The sequence below is a fragment of the Phoenix dactylifera genome, chromosome 4, assembly GCF_051530095.1.
Source record: "Phoenix dactylifera cultivar Ajwa chromosome 4, Ajwa_hap1_PhDact_Kaust_v1.1, whole genome shotgun sequence".
Lineage (NCBI taxonomy): Eukaryota > Viridiplantae > Streptophyta > Magnoliopsida > Arecales > Arecaceae > Phoenix > Phoenix dactylifera.
In genome coordinates this window covers 10,697,649-10,711,566 of record NC_143193.1, presented here as the reverse complement: position 1 = coordinate 10,711,566, position 13,918 = coordinate 10,697,649, and the positions used below count along the sequence as shown (strand labels likewise).

At 55.2% G+C, this 13,918-nt stretch overlaps 1 protein-coding gene across 3 annotated transcripts in view; it reads left to right on the top strand.

Moving 5' to 3' along the window:
- The window catches only part of LOC103722592 (type I inositol polyphosphate 5-phosphatase 13-like), a 37,949-nt gene extending 24,654 nt beyond the window's left edge, over positions 1–13,295 (top strand). For all 3 annotated transcript variants that reach the window (XM_039117192.3, XM_039117191.3, XM_008813196.6), the window contains exon 11: positions 12,553–13,295. In XM_039117192.3, the coding sequence (XP_038973120.2) occupies positions 12,553–12,882 (330 nt within the window). In that variant the 3' untranslated portion in view covers positions 12,883–13,295. The remainder of the gene's footprint in view (positions 1–12,552) is intronic.
- Positions 13,296–13,918: the final 623 nt, after the last annotated feature.

The following is a 13,918-nucleotide window of genomic DNA, read 5'->3' as shown; positions in this document are numbered from 1 at the left end:
GTCTTGAAGGAGTTGGTTGCCGAGGGTCGGCTCCCCCCGGTGTGTCGCCTTATTTCCGAGGATACCTTGGTGAACGTCGGTCTGAGCTCGGTCCCCACTGACCGTGAGCCCGCCACCCTTTCTTTTTTAGCTCTGTTCTCCTCTTTCGTTTCGTTCTTTCCTTCAGTTTCTCAACCTCCGACCACCTCGTCCTTTTTGCAGAGATCGACGACGTCATGCGGTCGGACAAGGCAACGGCTGTTGGTAGGACGTCCCTACTGGAAGCAGTCCGGAGGAAGAAACGAGCTCCTCCGAGCGGGGCTCCACCGGCGAAGAAGTCCCGCCGGCAGGCGACTCCGACGCCGACAGACGGGACTGGACCCACCGATCAGGGGGACGCCGCGGGCGCGGACCGGGAGTTGACGTTGTATCAGCCCTCCGATGCCGAGACTACCGTTTCTCCGGAGGCATCACCCGGGCGCGCCCAAGATGGACGGGTCGGACGTGATCGGTCCCCAGCCCAGCCTTCGACTCGGTCGGCTCCGGATGATACGAGGAGGGACGCGCCGAGGCCCCGGCCGAGCAGGACCCTGTCAATTCCAGGGGCGGCCCCCGCCCCGAGCGTGGTCAGCATGACTCTTCCCCAAGCGATGGGTAAGGGTAAGGCTGCGGAACCACCGTCCGACTCCGGGGAGAAGTCGGGGTCGGCCTTCACTTTCGCCGGCGCCCGAAACCTCATCGAGACGGTACTGCTGGAGAAGGACCGCAGGCAGGTCCGGGAGATGAGGGTCCCTGACGTTGGGGCTGCCAGCTGCGTCTGTCTCATGTCGGTGAGTGTTCTTTCGGTCGCTTTTATCATTTATAGGCTCCGTTGATCCCCGCTTGACGCCCTCGTTTTTCCTATCTCTTAGCTCGCCCAGTACATGATCCGCCTGGAGGAGTGTTACGAGGAACAGGCGAGGCTTCTGGCGAGGGCCGAGAGCCAACTGAAGGCAACAGAAGAGGGTGGTCAGGCTGCGGCGGGGAGGACGACCAGGGACCTCGAGACGAGGCTCCAGGTAGCCGAAGAGCGGGCACTCGGCTTCGCCGCCCTCGAGAAGCAACTGTTGGAGGCTCGGGAGCAACTCAAGGTTGCCTCAGGCCTCGAGGGCGAGATCAAGAAGGCGGAGGAGCGGGCCGAGAAGCAGTCCCGGAAGGCTGCCGACTACCGGGAGAGGTGGGAGAAGGCCCAGCGGTCAGCCGACAACGCCCGCAACCGGACCCGGTCTCTTGAAGCCAAGCTGGGCGAATTGGAGTCGGCTTTGGAGAAGTCCCGCGCGAGCGACCAGGAGCTTCGTTCGCGCCTGGAGGAGGCTGAGGCTGCTCGCATCGCTGCCGAGGCGAAGCACAAGGAGGCCCAGGCTGATCTGTTGAGGGTCTCCTCCGAGGCGGATGACCGGATTGTGGCGAAGGTCTTGGAGGCAAAAGCTCAGATTATGGAGCGAGCAGAGGCGACGCTGGCCGAGAAGAGTGCGGAGATCGGGCGTCAGGCGGTACAGACTTATCGTCAGTCCGCCGAGTTCACCCGTGATATGTCGGAGGCGGTACAGGCCTATCGTCAGTCCGACGAGTTCGTCCGTGATATGTCGGACGCGGGGTCCGACTCCTTTGTCTTAGGCTTCGAGGAAGGCCTGGCAAGGGTGTCGGCTAAGTACCCCGAAATTGACCTGAGTGGGATCTCCCTTCTCGACTCCCCTCCGGCGCCATTGCCTGCTGCTTCTCCAACCGTCTCCCTACCCCCTGCGGACGTGCCCGGCGTTCCCAACCCGGGGGTTCCTCCAAGCTGACCTTCTGTATTTTTGTTCTTTTCTTTGTGTGTTGGCGTTTTGCCAAGTTGTATGGGTCTCAGCCCTGAAACAATGAAAGTTAATGCAAATAGAGTTTCTTCATTTCACTTTCATCCTTCTTCTTTTTAACTCTTGGTAGCGTCTCGCTGACTCCCGACTCCGAGGGTTAGGCCTCAGGAAATTCTTCCGGCGCTAAGCCAGGCATCCGAGGGTTAGGCCTCAGGAAATTCTTCCGGCGCTAAGCCAGGCATCCGAGGGTTAGGCCTCAGGAAATTCTTCCGGCGCTAAGCCAGGCATCCGAGGGTTAGGGCTCAGAAAATTCTTCCGGCGCTAAGCCAGGCATCCGAGGGTTAGGCCTCAGGAAATTCTTCCGGCGCTAAGCCAGGCATCCGAGGGTTAGGCCTCAGGAAATTCTTCCGGCGCTAAGCCAGGCATCCGAGGGTCAGGGCTCAGGAAATTCTTCCGGCGCTAAGCCAGGCATCCGAGGGTCAGGGCTCAGGAAATTCTTCCGGCGCTAAGCCAGGCATCCGAGGGTCAGGGCTCAGGAAATTCTTCCGGCGCTAAGCCAGGCATCCGAGGGTTAGGCCTCAGGAAATTCTTCCGGCGCTAAGCCAGGCATCCGAGGGTTAGGCCTCAGGAAATTCCGCTCGTTGATCGGCCAAGGCTGGCGCAAGCCGAGGCGACCGGTCGGGGCTTCAGGCTAGTCTGCTCCCGGGATGATCATCGGGTTAGCCTGGCATCCAAGGGCCGAGCCTCGGGAAATTCCGCTCGTTGGTCGGCCAAGGCTGGTGCAAGCCGAGGCGACCGGTCGGGGCTTCAGGCTAGTCTGCTCCCGGGATGATCATCGGGTTAGCCTGGCATCCAAAGGCCGAGCCTCGGGAGATTCCGCTCGTTGGTCGGCCAAGGCTGGCGCAAGCCGAGGCGACCGGTCGGGGCTTCAGGCTAGTCTGCTCCCGGGATGATCGGGATGATCATCGGGTTAGCCTGGCATCCAAGGGCCGAGCCTCGGGAAATTCTGCTCGTTGGTCGGCCAAGGCTGGCGCAAGCCGAGGCGACCGGTCGGGGCTTCAGGCTAGTCTGCTCCCGGGATGATCATCGGGTTAGCCTGGCATCCAAGGGCCGAGCCTCGGAAGATTCCGCTCGTTGGTCGGCCAAGGCTGGCGCAAGCCGAGGCGACCGGTCGGGGCTTCAGGCTAGTCTGCTCCCGGGATGATCATCGGGTTAGCCTGGCATCCAAGGGCCGAGCCTCGGGAAATTCCGCTCGTTGGTCGGCCAAGGCTGGCGCAAGCCGAGGCGACCGGTCGGGGCATCAGGCTAGTCTGCTCCCGGGATGATCATCGGGTTAGCCTAGCATCCAAGGGCCGAGCCTCGGAAAATTCCGCTCGTTGGTAGGCCAAGGCTGGCGCAAGCCGAGGCGACCGGTCGGGGCTTCAGGCTAGTCTGCTCCCGGGATGATCATCGGGTTAGCCTGGCATCCAAGGGCCGGGCCTCGGGAAATTCCGCTCGCTGGTCGTGTGCCTGTCGCTCGCCGCCCGACGGGATTTCTCCATGGCCAGCTGCGATTGTATTTCTCCTCTCCAAGCGTCGCCTGGGGAACACCAGATGGGCATTAAGTGCTAATTAAGGGGTTACCTGGGAAATCGGATCGCCAGTTGCTGCTTGCGAGGAGTGTCAGTTAAGCGGCCGTGATACGCGCGTTCTTCGAGGCGGATGCGGCTTGGGGCGCGAGCGGAGATACGTGGGCCTAGGGGTACAGGCCACCCGGAGTGTCCCGTATCGGAACGACCGGGGGGCCGCAGTTTGGCTATAAATATAGGTGCAGGTGCGATGGAGCCTGCCAAGCCGGAGCTGTTCAGGTTGCAATGGATCGTGGGCCTCCTCTCCGGCGCATGGTTGAGAGACCCCTGCCGAAGGAACGGGAGGCGCGCCCTTCGCGACTTCCGCCAACTAGCCGTTTCATCTGGGATCAACGAGGAGGTTCTCCCCGGCGGAACTCCGCTCTAGGCGTTTCATCCGGGATCACGTCTCCCCTCCTTGAAGTTCGGCCTCCCGATTGAGCTCCGCACCAGGTGCCTGATCCGGGACCGCGCCTCCATATGCTCTTCCCCCTTGTATTCCTTCTCTCCCCTAACGCTGGGGAGGACCGGAATATCCCTTGGAGGTGGCGTTCCCCTGGAGGCAGCGGGAGCTTCGTCTGCGGCGGCTCCTCGTCCTCTTCGTGGGGCGTGGATGGCGCCTCCGGTTGGAGGCAGTGTGGACTTCTCCTTCGTCCACTTCTTCTTCATCCGCGCCGGCTCTTCGTCTCTTTCGTGAGACGCCGATGGCGCCTCCGGTTGGAAGCACCCACTTCCGACGGGATTGCAACCGCTTCAGATGGAGGTTTCGGGATCCCAGATCTTCAGCTCCTCGGAGTCCCCACCTCTTCTTTACTTTCTTTACACCCTAATTCTTCTCTGGGAATTCCTTGTAATCACACGAGCACGCCGTTGTAACCAGGAATTATTGAAATGCAAAGTGTTATACATTTTCGAACTGTCTTTCTGGCATCGTCGTTCTACTGGTAATACATCCGCAGGTTAGCGGAATTCCAGCTCCTTAGAATTTCTCGACCATCTAGGGCCTCCAACTGGTAGGAGCCAGGTCGGTTTACCCAGCGAACCTTATACGGGCCTTCCCAATTTGGCGCTAGCTTCCCACCTTCCGCAGGTCGAGATGCTTTAGCTCGCCTTAGCACCAGATCTCCGATTCTGAAAAGCTTCGGTCGGACCTTGGAGTTGTAATATCGGGCCACCCTCCGCTGATACATCGCCATCCGAACCTGCGCCATTTCCCTCGCTTCTTCCAAGAGATCCAGGTTCCCTCGGAGTTGTTCCGAATTGGCCTCGGGTCGGTGCGCGGCCACCCGAGGTGAGGGGAGTCCGAGCTCCACGGGGACAACGGCTTCCGTGCCATAGGTTAGGCTGAAAGGCGTCTCCCCGGTAGGGGTCCGATGCGTGGTCCGATACGCCCAAAGGACATTCTCGAGTTCTTCGACCCAAGCTTGCCCCGTCCGACCGATTCGCGCTTTGATTCCTTGGAGGATTGTCCGATTTGTGACCTCGGCCTCGCCGTTGGTTTGGGGATGCGACACAGATGTGAACCGATGCTCGATCCCGAACTCCTCGCAGAAGTCACGGAAATGCTTGTTGTCGAACTGTCGGCCATTATCCGAGATGAGGACCCGAGGTACCCCAAATCGGACAATGATGTTCTTCTTCACGAACTTCCGGACTTGCACCTCCGTGATAGTGGCCAGCGGCTCTGCCTCCACCCACTTGGTGAAGTAGTCGATTGCAACAATCAAAAATTTCCGCTGAGCTGAAGCGACGGGGAATGGTCCGAGGATATCCATTCCCCACTGGGCGAAGGGCCAGGGTGCAGTGATTGGTGCCAAGGGGACAGAAGGGACTCTCTGGACGTTGGCGTGGCGCTGGCAGGCGTCGCATTTCCGTACATGATCCTTTGAGTCCTCCAACAAGGTAGGCCAATAATAGCCTTGCCTCATGATCTTGTGCGCCAAGGACCTAGCCCCCAAGTGGGATCCGCAAACGCCTTCGTGGACTTCGCCGAGGACGTAGGCCGCTTCCGAGGGGCGGAGGCACTTTAAGAGGGGGGCGGTGAACGAGGTCCGATACAGCCTCCCTTCGTTGAGTACGTAGTGGGCGGACTTCATAACAAGTCGCCGAGCTTGATCTTCGTCTTCAGGGAGGATCCCTTCGGCGAGGTAGGCGACAAGCGGGTCCATCCAAGACGGCTCCGGGTCAATCGCCATCACCGCTCCAGCCTCACCGATGCTCGGGGCATCCAGGGTCTCCAGGTAGATCGCCCTCGACAAGTTGTGCGCGTCTGCGCTCACTAAGCGGGACAGCCTGTCGGCCCTGGCATTTTCACTTCTTGGGACCTGCTGGATGTCGACACTGCCGAGGTCGGGAATGAGTGCTTGCACCTTCCGGACGTAATTCTGCATGGTCGGGTTCCGGGCTTCGAACTCCCCACGGACCTGCCCGACCACCAACTGGGAGTCGGTGAAGACCTTCAGGCGCCGGATGCCGAGCTCCTTGGTGAGTTTGAGTCCCGTGACTAGGGCCTCATACTCCGCCTCGTTGTTGGTCACTGGAAATCCGAACCTCAAGGCATACTCGGCTATCACTCCATCAGGGCTGGTGAGGACCAGCCCGGCCCCTCCACCTTCGGGGTTCGACGACCCATCGATGTGAAGCGTCCAAATCGGGAGGTCGAGGCTAGGTGTTTCCGGCGACCTAGGTTCCGCCTCCTGCACCGTGCACTCAGCGAGGAAATCCGCGAGCGCCTGGGCCTTGATAGCGGGTCGGGGCTGGTAGCGGATGTCGAACTCACCAAGTTCTACTGCCCACTTCACCAGCCGTCCTGCATTCTCAGGATTGCTGAGGATCTGCCGCAGCGGTTGATCGGTCAAGAGGGTGACAGAATGGGCCCGGAAATAGGGGCGAAGCCTCCTGGTCGCGGTCAGCAGCGCGAAGGCGATCTTTTCAGCCTTCGTATACCGCGTCTCTGCATCCCGTAAGACCCGGCTGATGTAGTATACAGGCTTCTGGAACTTTGCCTCTTTCCGAACCAGTACCGCACTGACTGCGGTTGGGGAGACCGCCAGATAAAGGTAGAGCATCTCCCCTTCTTGCGGCTTGGACAGCAGGGGAGGAGACGCCAAGTATTCCTTGAGCTGGTCGAATGCTGCTTGACATTCGGCCGTCCAGAGGAAGTCTTTCGGGCGTTTCAACACCTTGAAGAAAGGTTGGCAGCGTTCGGCCGACTTTGCCACAAATCGTCCGAGCGCGGCGACCCTCCCAGCGAGCTCCTGAACCTCCTTCACTTTGGTCGGAGGGGACATATCTTGGATGGCCTTGATTTTGTCAGGGTTGGCTTCGATCCCCCGCTGGTTGACAATGAAACCGAGGAACCTCCCGGCCGAAGCGCCAAAGGCGCACTTCGCTGGGTTCAGCTTCATGCGAAACTTCCGCAGGGTGGCAAAAGTCTCCTCCAGATCCGCGATGTGCTGGTCTGCATGGCGGCTCTTCACCAGCATATCGTCCACGTACACCTCCATGTTCCGGCCGATTTGTTCTTTGAAGATTTTGTTGACGAGGCGCTGGTAAGTGGCGCCAGCATTCTTCAGACCGAAGGGCATTACCTTGTAACAGTACAGCCCCCGGTCTGTTATAAAGGCAGTTTTCTCCTCGTCCTGTGGAGCCATCATTATCTGGTTGTAGCCGGAGAAGGCGTCCATGAAAGACAGCAGCTGATATCCGGAAGTCGCGTCGACCAGTTGGTCTATCCGCGGAAGCGGAAAGCTATCCTTGGGGCATGCCTTGTTCAGGTCGGTGTAGTCGACGCACATCCTCCACTTTCCGCTCGCCTTCCGGACAAGTACGACATTTGCCAGCCATTCGGGGTAGCTGACCTCCCTTATGAATTCTGCCTCCAAGAGCTTGTCTACCTCCTGGTCGACCACTCGGATCCGATCCGGGGCACAGTGTCTCTTCTTCTGCTTTACTGGTCGGTGGGTTGGGTCGACGTTGAGGGCGTGAGAAATGACCTCCGGGTCGATCCCAGGTACATCGGCCGCCGACCAGGCAAATACATCGGCGTTGGCTTGGAGGAATTCCACCAACCGAGCTCGAGCTCCCGGGTCGAGATTGGTGCCGACCCGGACCGTCCGGTCAGGGCGACCTTCCTCGAGGGGAACTTCGATCACACCTTCGGCCGGCTCCCCGTGCCGCAAGGCCACCTCGTCTCTGGCGTCGAGGGACTCGACGCTTAAGGCTTCTACGGGCTTCTTCCCTTTGAGAGTTGCTAGGAAACATTGCCTTGCGGTCGGTTGGTCACCTCGGACCTCTCCAATCCCGGCCGCCGTGGGGAACCGCATGAGCAAGTGGTACGTTGAGACCACCGCGCGAAGGGCGTTCAGTCCGGGTCGTCCGAGGATAGCGTTGTAGGCCGAGGGAACACGGACGACCAAGAACCCGAGCCGCACCGTGGCTTCTGCGGGTGCAACGCCCGCAGTCACAGGCAGCTCAACGACACCTTCGGCCGAGACAGCGTCTCCAGTGAATCCCATGAGGGGGGTAGATGTTTTGTGCAACAATTGTCTGGACAAGCTCATCTTTTGGAAGGCCTCGTAAAACAAAATATCAGCTGAGCTTCCACTATCCACAAGAACACGCCTTACATCATAGTTTGCCATAGTGAGGGAGATCACCATGGCGTCGTCGTGGGGGGTCTGAACCCCCTTTACATCTTCATCACAAAAAGTGATTACATTACCGACCCTCTGCCTCTTTGCGACGGCTGCCCTTGATGCTTCAATCGAGCCCCCCGCGTTCCTCTCGGGCCGGGGGCAGCCCCCAGTGATAGTATGGATCACGCCCGCGGCGGGTCGATTCTGCTCCCGAGGCTCCGGAGGGGCCGGGTCGGCCGGACGCGAGTCTGCGGGGGGACGTCGGTCGTTTACATATCGACCAAGACGCCCTCGGCGGATGAGAGCCTCGATCTCGTCCCGAAGCTGGAAGCAGTCTTCGGTGTCGTGGCCGTGGTCCCGGTGGTACTCACAGTACGCCCGAGAGGGCCTCCTCCCAGGGATCTTCTTCATCTGTCTCGGGACCGGGAGGTCCTCCCGCCCCTTGATTTCCATGAGGATCTGGGCCCGGGGAGTCAGGAGAGGAGTGTACCGGTTGAAACGTCGGGGCGGAGAACGAGGGCGTAGGGCGCCGTGGTTCCTCACCGGCGACAGGCTTCTGCGCCGACGCTGAGGCGTCGGGCTCCTCCCCTGGCGTGCCTCTTTTCGCCTTTTCTTCCCGAGCTTTGGAGGGATCTCGGCGGCCTCCTTGCTCCGGTGGGCGGCCGCCTCCTCGGCGTCCGCATACTGGTTCGCCCGGGACAACAGCTCCGGGAAGCTCCGCGGCAGGCCTTTGTCCAGGGAGAAGGTGAGTCTGCCCTTTCGGAAGCCACGCTTCAGGGCTGAAAGAGCCACCTCCTGGCTCAGGTTCCGGACTTCCAACGTAGCCTTGTTGAAGCGGGTAAGATAATCCCGCAAGCTTTCTCCCTCGTTTTGCCGGACATCAAAGAGGGAGTCGGAGACCAGTCGCCGCCGGCTACTGACGGCGAAATGGGTGATGAAGAGGCGGGTAAACTGATCGAAGGTCTGGATCGAGTTAGCCTCCAAGCCGGCGAACCACGCCCTTGCCGGGCCACGGAGGGTCGCCGGGAAAGCCTTGCAGAGGAGAGGACCTGATGCTCCGTGGAGGAGCATAAGGGTCCTGAAACTCTCGACGTGATCCCGCGGGTCCGCCGCCCCGTCATAGGGCTCGATCGCCGGCATTTTAAACCCCGGCGGATTCGGGGTCCGCAGGATCCTCGAGGCAAGCGCCGGTTGGGAGGAGATCTCCAAGTCGGCGAAGGGATCTTTAGAGTGGCCCTTCAGGACCTGGAGTTGTCGGTGGAGATCGTCCACCCGCCGGTCCAGGGAGCGCGACCGATGGGTGGGAGACAAGGAGCCCCGAGAGGGGGACCGACTGGAGCGCGGGTTCCTTGAGGACTGGGGGGTCTGGGAACGCGCCCGGGCCCGCCTCTCGTACCCCGCGCAGCTCCGATGGGACGGTCCCGGCAGAATGGACCGTGCTCGAGAATCTTCCTCGCGCCGGCGCTCCTCCCCATGGGAGAGGAAGGAGCGCGGGTTAAGGAGGACAGGTGAGCGCTCAGGGAGCAGCGGCTCCTGGGCCCGCTGCGGCGCCCGAGACATCACACCCTGCAGGTTCTGCACCGCCTCCGCGAGGGTGCGAACCTGCTGGGCTAACTGGTCGAACTGAGCGGCTTCGACCATCTGAATGGGGGGTGGAACGGTGGAGTGTTGCTGAGAATGTGTTGGAGACGCAGCGGCCTCCCGGCCGGAGGCGCGAGAGGCCCCGCGACCGGAGGCATTGGAAGCTCCACGACCACCTCGCCGTGCCATTACGATCGCTCTAAGATTCGGGCCCTTCCTCTAGCGCCAACTGTTGCTGGTGGTCCAAACCGAGAACGATTGGCACAGCGATGTGAACGGGATTCCGTCTGAGTTGCCTTGGTTGGTGTTGGTTGTGCTCCACCTTCCACCAGGAAACCTGCAAGCAAGCCTCGCACCACCACTGGGGTAGTGGGGGCCCTCCGACGATCAAGTCAGAGGAGGTTGGAGGAGAAGGAGAGATAATTGCAGGTAGTAGGAGAATGCTCTGGAAGTTCTCGCTTACCTCCCCCCTTCCCCCCCCCCGCAGCATATATACCAGGCTGGGGGGTCCTTCGGGGGGGTTGGTCATCGTGTGGCACGATGGAGTCGCCACTGACATGGCCGTTACAGGGCGTCGTGGGGCAGCGCCGGGTACGGCCGTGACAGGGCGTAGTGGAGCTCCGCCTTGTACGGCTGTTACAGGAGATCGTGGAGCAGCGCCGGATACGACCGTTGCAGGGACAGAGGGTCGTGGCGTGCTTCAGGGGAACAGCCTGTCGTTGTCGAGAGGTTGCCGACTCGGGATCGGATTGCTGGATCAAGGGGCAGCCGACTCGGGGTCAGGCTGCGAAGCCGAAGATATCCGACTCGGGGTCGGATTGCTGGATCAAGGGGCAGCCGACTCGGGGTCGGGCTGCGAAGCCGAAGATATCCGACTCGGGGTCGGATTGCTGGATCAAGGGGCAGCCGACTCGGGGTCGGGCTGCGAAGCCGAAGATATCCGACTCGGGGTCGGATTGCTGGATCAAGGGGCAGCCGACTCGGGGTCGGGCTGCGAAGCCGAAGATATCCGACTCGGGGTCGGGTTACTAGATCAAGGGGCAGCTGTAGTCTTCTTGGGCGCGCGTGTCGGTCACGTGGGGCATGGTGGCTGAGTTCCCCCGTAACAAAAACCATTTGGACCAGGAGCTTTGTCTGAAGATAATTGAGCTACTGCTTCCTCTATTTCTTTTTCCGTAATCTTTTTAATAAGGAGGAGATTTTGCTTCCTCTTCACATTGCATTGGATAGTGGGGAGTTCAACATGAGTACTGTTACTCTGCAAATTCCACTGATGTTGGAAGTAGTTTTGGACTATAGCTCTAATTTCGGAATCCTTCTCAGTTGTGGTACCATGCTCATGTATGAGTTTATGAATTCTATTCCTTCTCCTTAGAATGGTAGTTTTGTGAAAGGAGGATGTGTTAGCATCTCCGTCCTTAAGCCATTTGATTCGAGATTTTTGTTGCTAGAGGATTACTTGAAGCCTTAAAGCCTAGTCATATTCTCTGATTTTATTAAGCAGTGCTGATTATATCTGAGAATTCATCCTTCCATGATCAATATCCTTCTCTTGAAGCCACTTAATTTGCTGTTCCAGTCTTTCAGTTTTCTGAATTGCCAATATAGTTGTCGTTCCACTTCAATATAGCCTTCTTCGTGCTTTGGAGCATATTGCTAACCCTGACTCCATGTGATACATTGCCATTAAAGTGCCATTCCGTTCTCACAATCTCCTGAACCCCACCAACAAGAGAACCAAAACTTCTCAAATCTAAATGGTGTACCAAACACTTATATTTTCCTTTAAAAATGTACTTTTGTGATTTTAAAGCAAAAGGTAGCACTTTTGCTTTAAAATCACAGAAGTATTTTTCATAAACAAACTGCGCTCCATATAATTCTTATTAAATTGTTTCAGCTTGACTATACTTCTTGCATTAGCATTGCTACTACCAACTAATCAGCTATATTAGAGGAGTTCAGCTCTTCTTGTGAGAGCAAAGTCGGATGTAATAAATCACTAAATGTATTGCATGGGAAATGGAAAAATTTAGGAGGGTTTTGAGGATGAGACGTGGTCGAGTTTTCAACTGATTCTTAATGCCGGACTCCTTGTTGAAGAGGTGGATGCTGCTGATAAGTATCTATGTTTTGCTTCACTACCAGGCTTTGACAAAAAAGATTAAATAACAACCTGAGAACCAGTGTTGTAGTTCCTATAAGGGAGGTGTAAATATTGGGTTGCACAAAATGATGTTAAAGATGGGTGAAAGGGGAGTTCTAGTTCGTAGAAGTCAGTAATTTTTTGAATAGTACTCAAAATGATAATTCAGGTGAAGGAATATGCAGGCATAATTGTGGTTTGTCGGGCAGCTCATGTTTGGGAAATGGGGAGTTTTCTTTCTTTCTTGTTTTTCCTTTCATCTGGGTTTTTGTTTATTTTGGATTTTGTGGTCTTAGTATTGTGTCTAGCTAGATGGTATGTGTTCCAAATTGGTCTCTCCACCTGCTGCTTGGTCCATGGTGGCCAACAAGATGGTCTGTTGGGTTGTTCTTTTCTATCCCATTTCCCATTCGACTGTCTTTCTTGTTTTCTGAAAAAAGAGAATTACATATTTAGTCCTTGTATACACATTACATACCATGCATCCCTAGGGTATGGATTTTTAAATTACATGTAAAATTGGGCCCTGGCATGCAGGTTTTTGTGATTCTGGTAATAAAAAAGCTGCAACTAAAGGTCGAAGTGGAAGAGTATATAGAAATATCTATTTTCCTGCTTATATGAAGATTATCGTGAAACATGGCCCTTGCACAGAACACATAATTGAGCTATGAAAGTGCATGGATTTTGTGCAGAAATCTTAGACGTCTTTTAGTTTCTTTTTTTCCCATGGAGACTAACGGTGAATTTGTTATTATGCTGTGCAGATTACTCCAACAGCTGGTATAATCAAGCCTGGTCATATGATTGATGTATCTTTGCACCATGAGGATCTTGATACCCTAGAGTATGTTGACGGAATCCCACGGAATAGGTGGCATGAAGATACAGGAGGCAAGGTAGCAATATTGATGGTAAACATCAGAGGCAGTTGCTCAGTTGAGAGCAGAAGTTACCGTGCCCAAGTACATCACATCTCTTCCACTACCTCATTCAATGAATCAAGAGGCACATCAAAACAGATTCAATCAAACCCTCAAAGACCTGATTTCGCCAATTCCAGTGGGTCCTCGAATGTAGTAGACTTGCTGCTGTAGAGATAAATATACGAAAGCAAGGATCTGAGACCCCTTCTCAAAGGACATTCAATTTCTTACCCCTTTTTTCTTGTTTGTACATAAACCCATCAGAGTCAGAGCCCAAATTTCTCATCCTTTAAGGGGGAAAGGAATTAATATAGAAATCTTCCAATCACTTCACCCATGCTCTCCCTCTGTCTCTCTCTTTTTTTGTTTTTTAATTCATTGTGGCAATATATTTCAAACAATTTGTTTTGTTTACTTTGGTCATATAGCAGCATGTCTGTAAGAGGGTCTTTGTGCTCCTGTAATGCTATGTTTTCTCTATCCATTTACAATTGTTTGTTCAGAGGCAACTATGTTAGACATGTTTCCTTAATAAATGTACAAGTTATTCTGTTGATTTGTAATAGGAAAAGTAATTGAGATGACTGTGCTCTTCTTAAGAGGGGAGGGTATCGACTCCTCTCTGAGTCTAAAATCAATAATGGATCATTTAAATTGAAGATCACAATTGTTTATATTATTAAAAATGCCTAGAAAACCTAGTATTATGTATTTTAATGGGTTTTAATTTATGCATTATATGGATATAAAAATGAATGGTTTCTATTGTGCTAGTTTACTAAAATACATGATAAAACATTTAAGTTAAGAATCCATCTTGTATATCATGATTTGCATACTTTAAGATATATCATGATTTGCTAGTATACTATGGTCTTTTACAACTTAATGCAAGGATAGGGACTATTGAACAGGTCATTTTTAGTTTATAAGCATTTTTAATAGTATAGATTATGATAAATGGTGTAGATTTTTAATATGATTGGCTCATTATTGATTTTGGACTTTGAGAGGTAGATACGCTCCCTTTTCAGAGGAGTAAACTCCCAAGTAATTATCATTTTCTTCTCATTCATGGGTTAAACAAGAAGTGTAGTTAATATTAGAATTATCATGTTTCTAATGTTTCCCAGGGTTATCTTGTAACTAGTTGTGTATCAATGCAAGGACCCCGGGAGGCTAATAAGAAGCATCTTTGTAGGTTCTC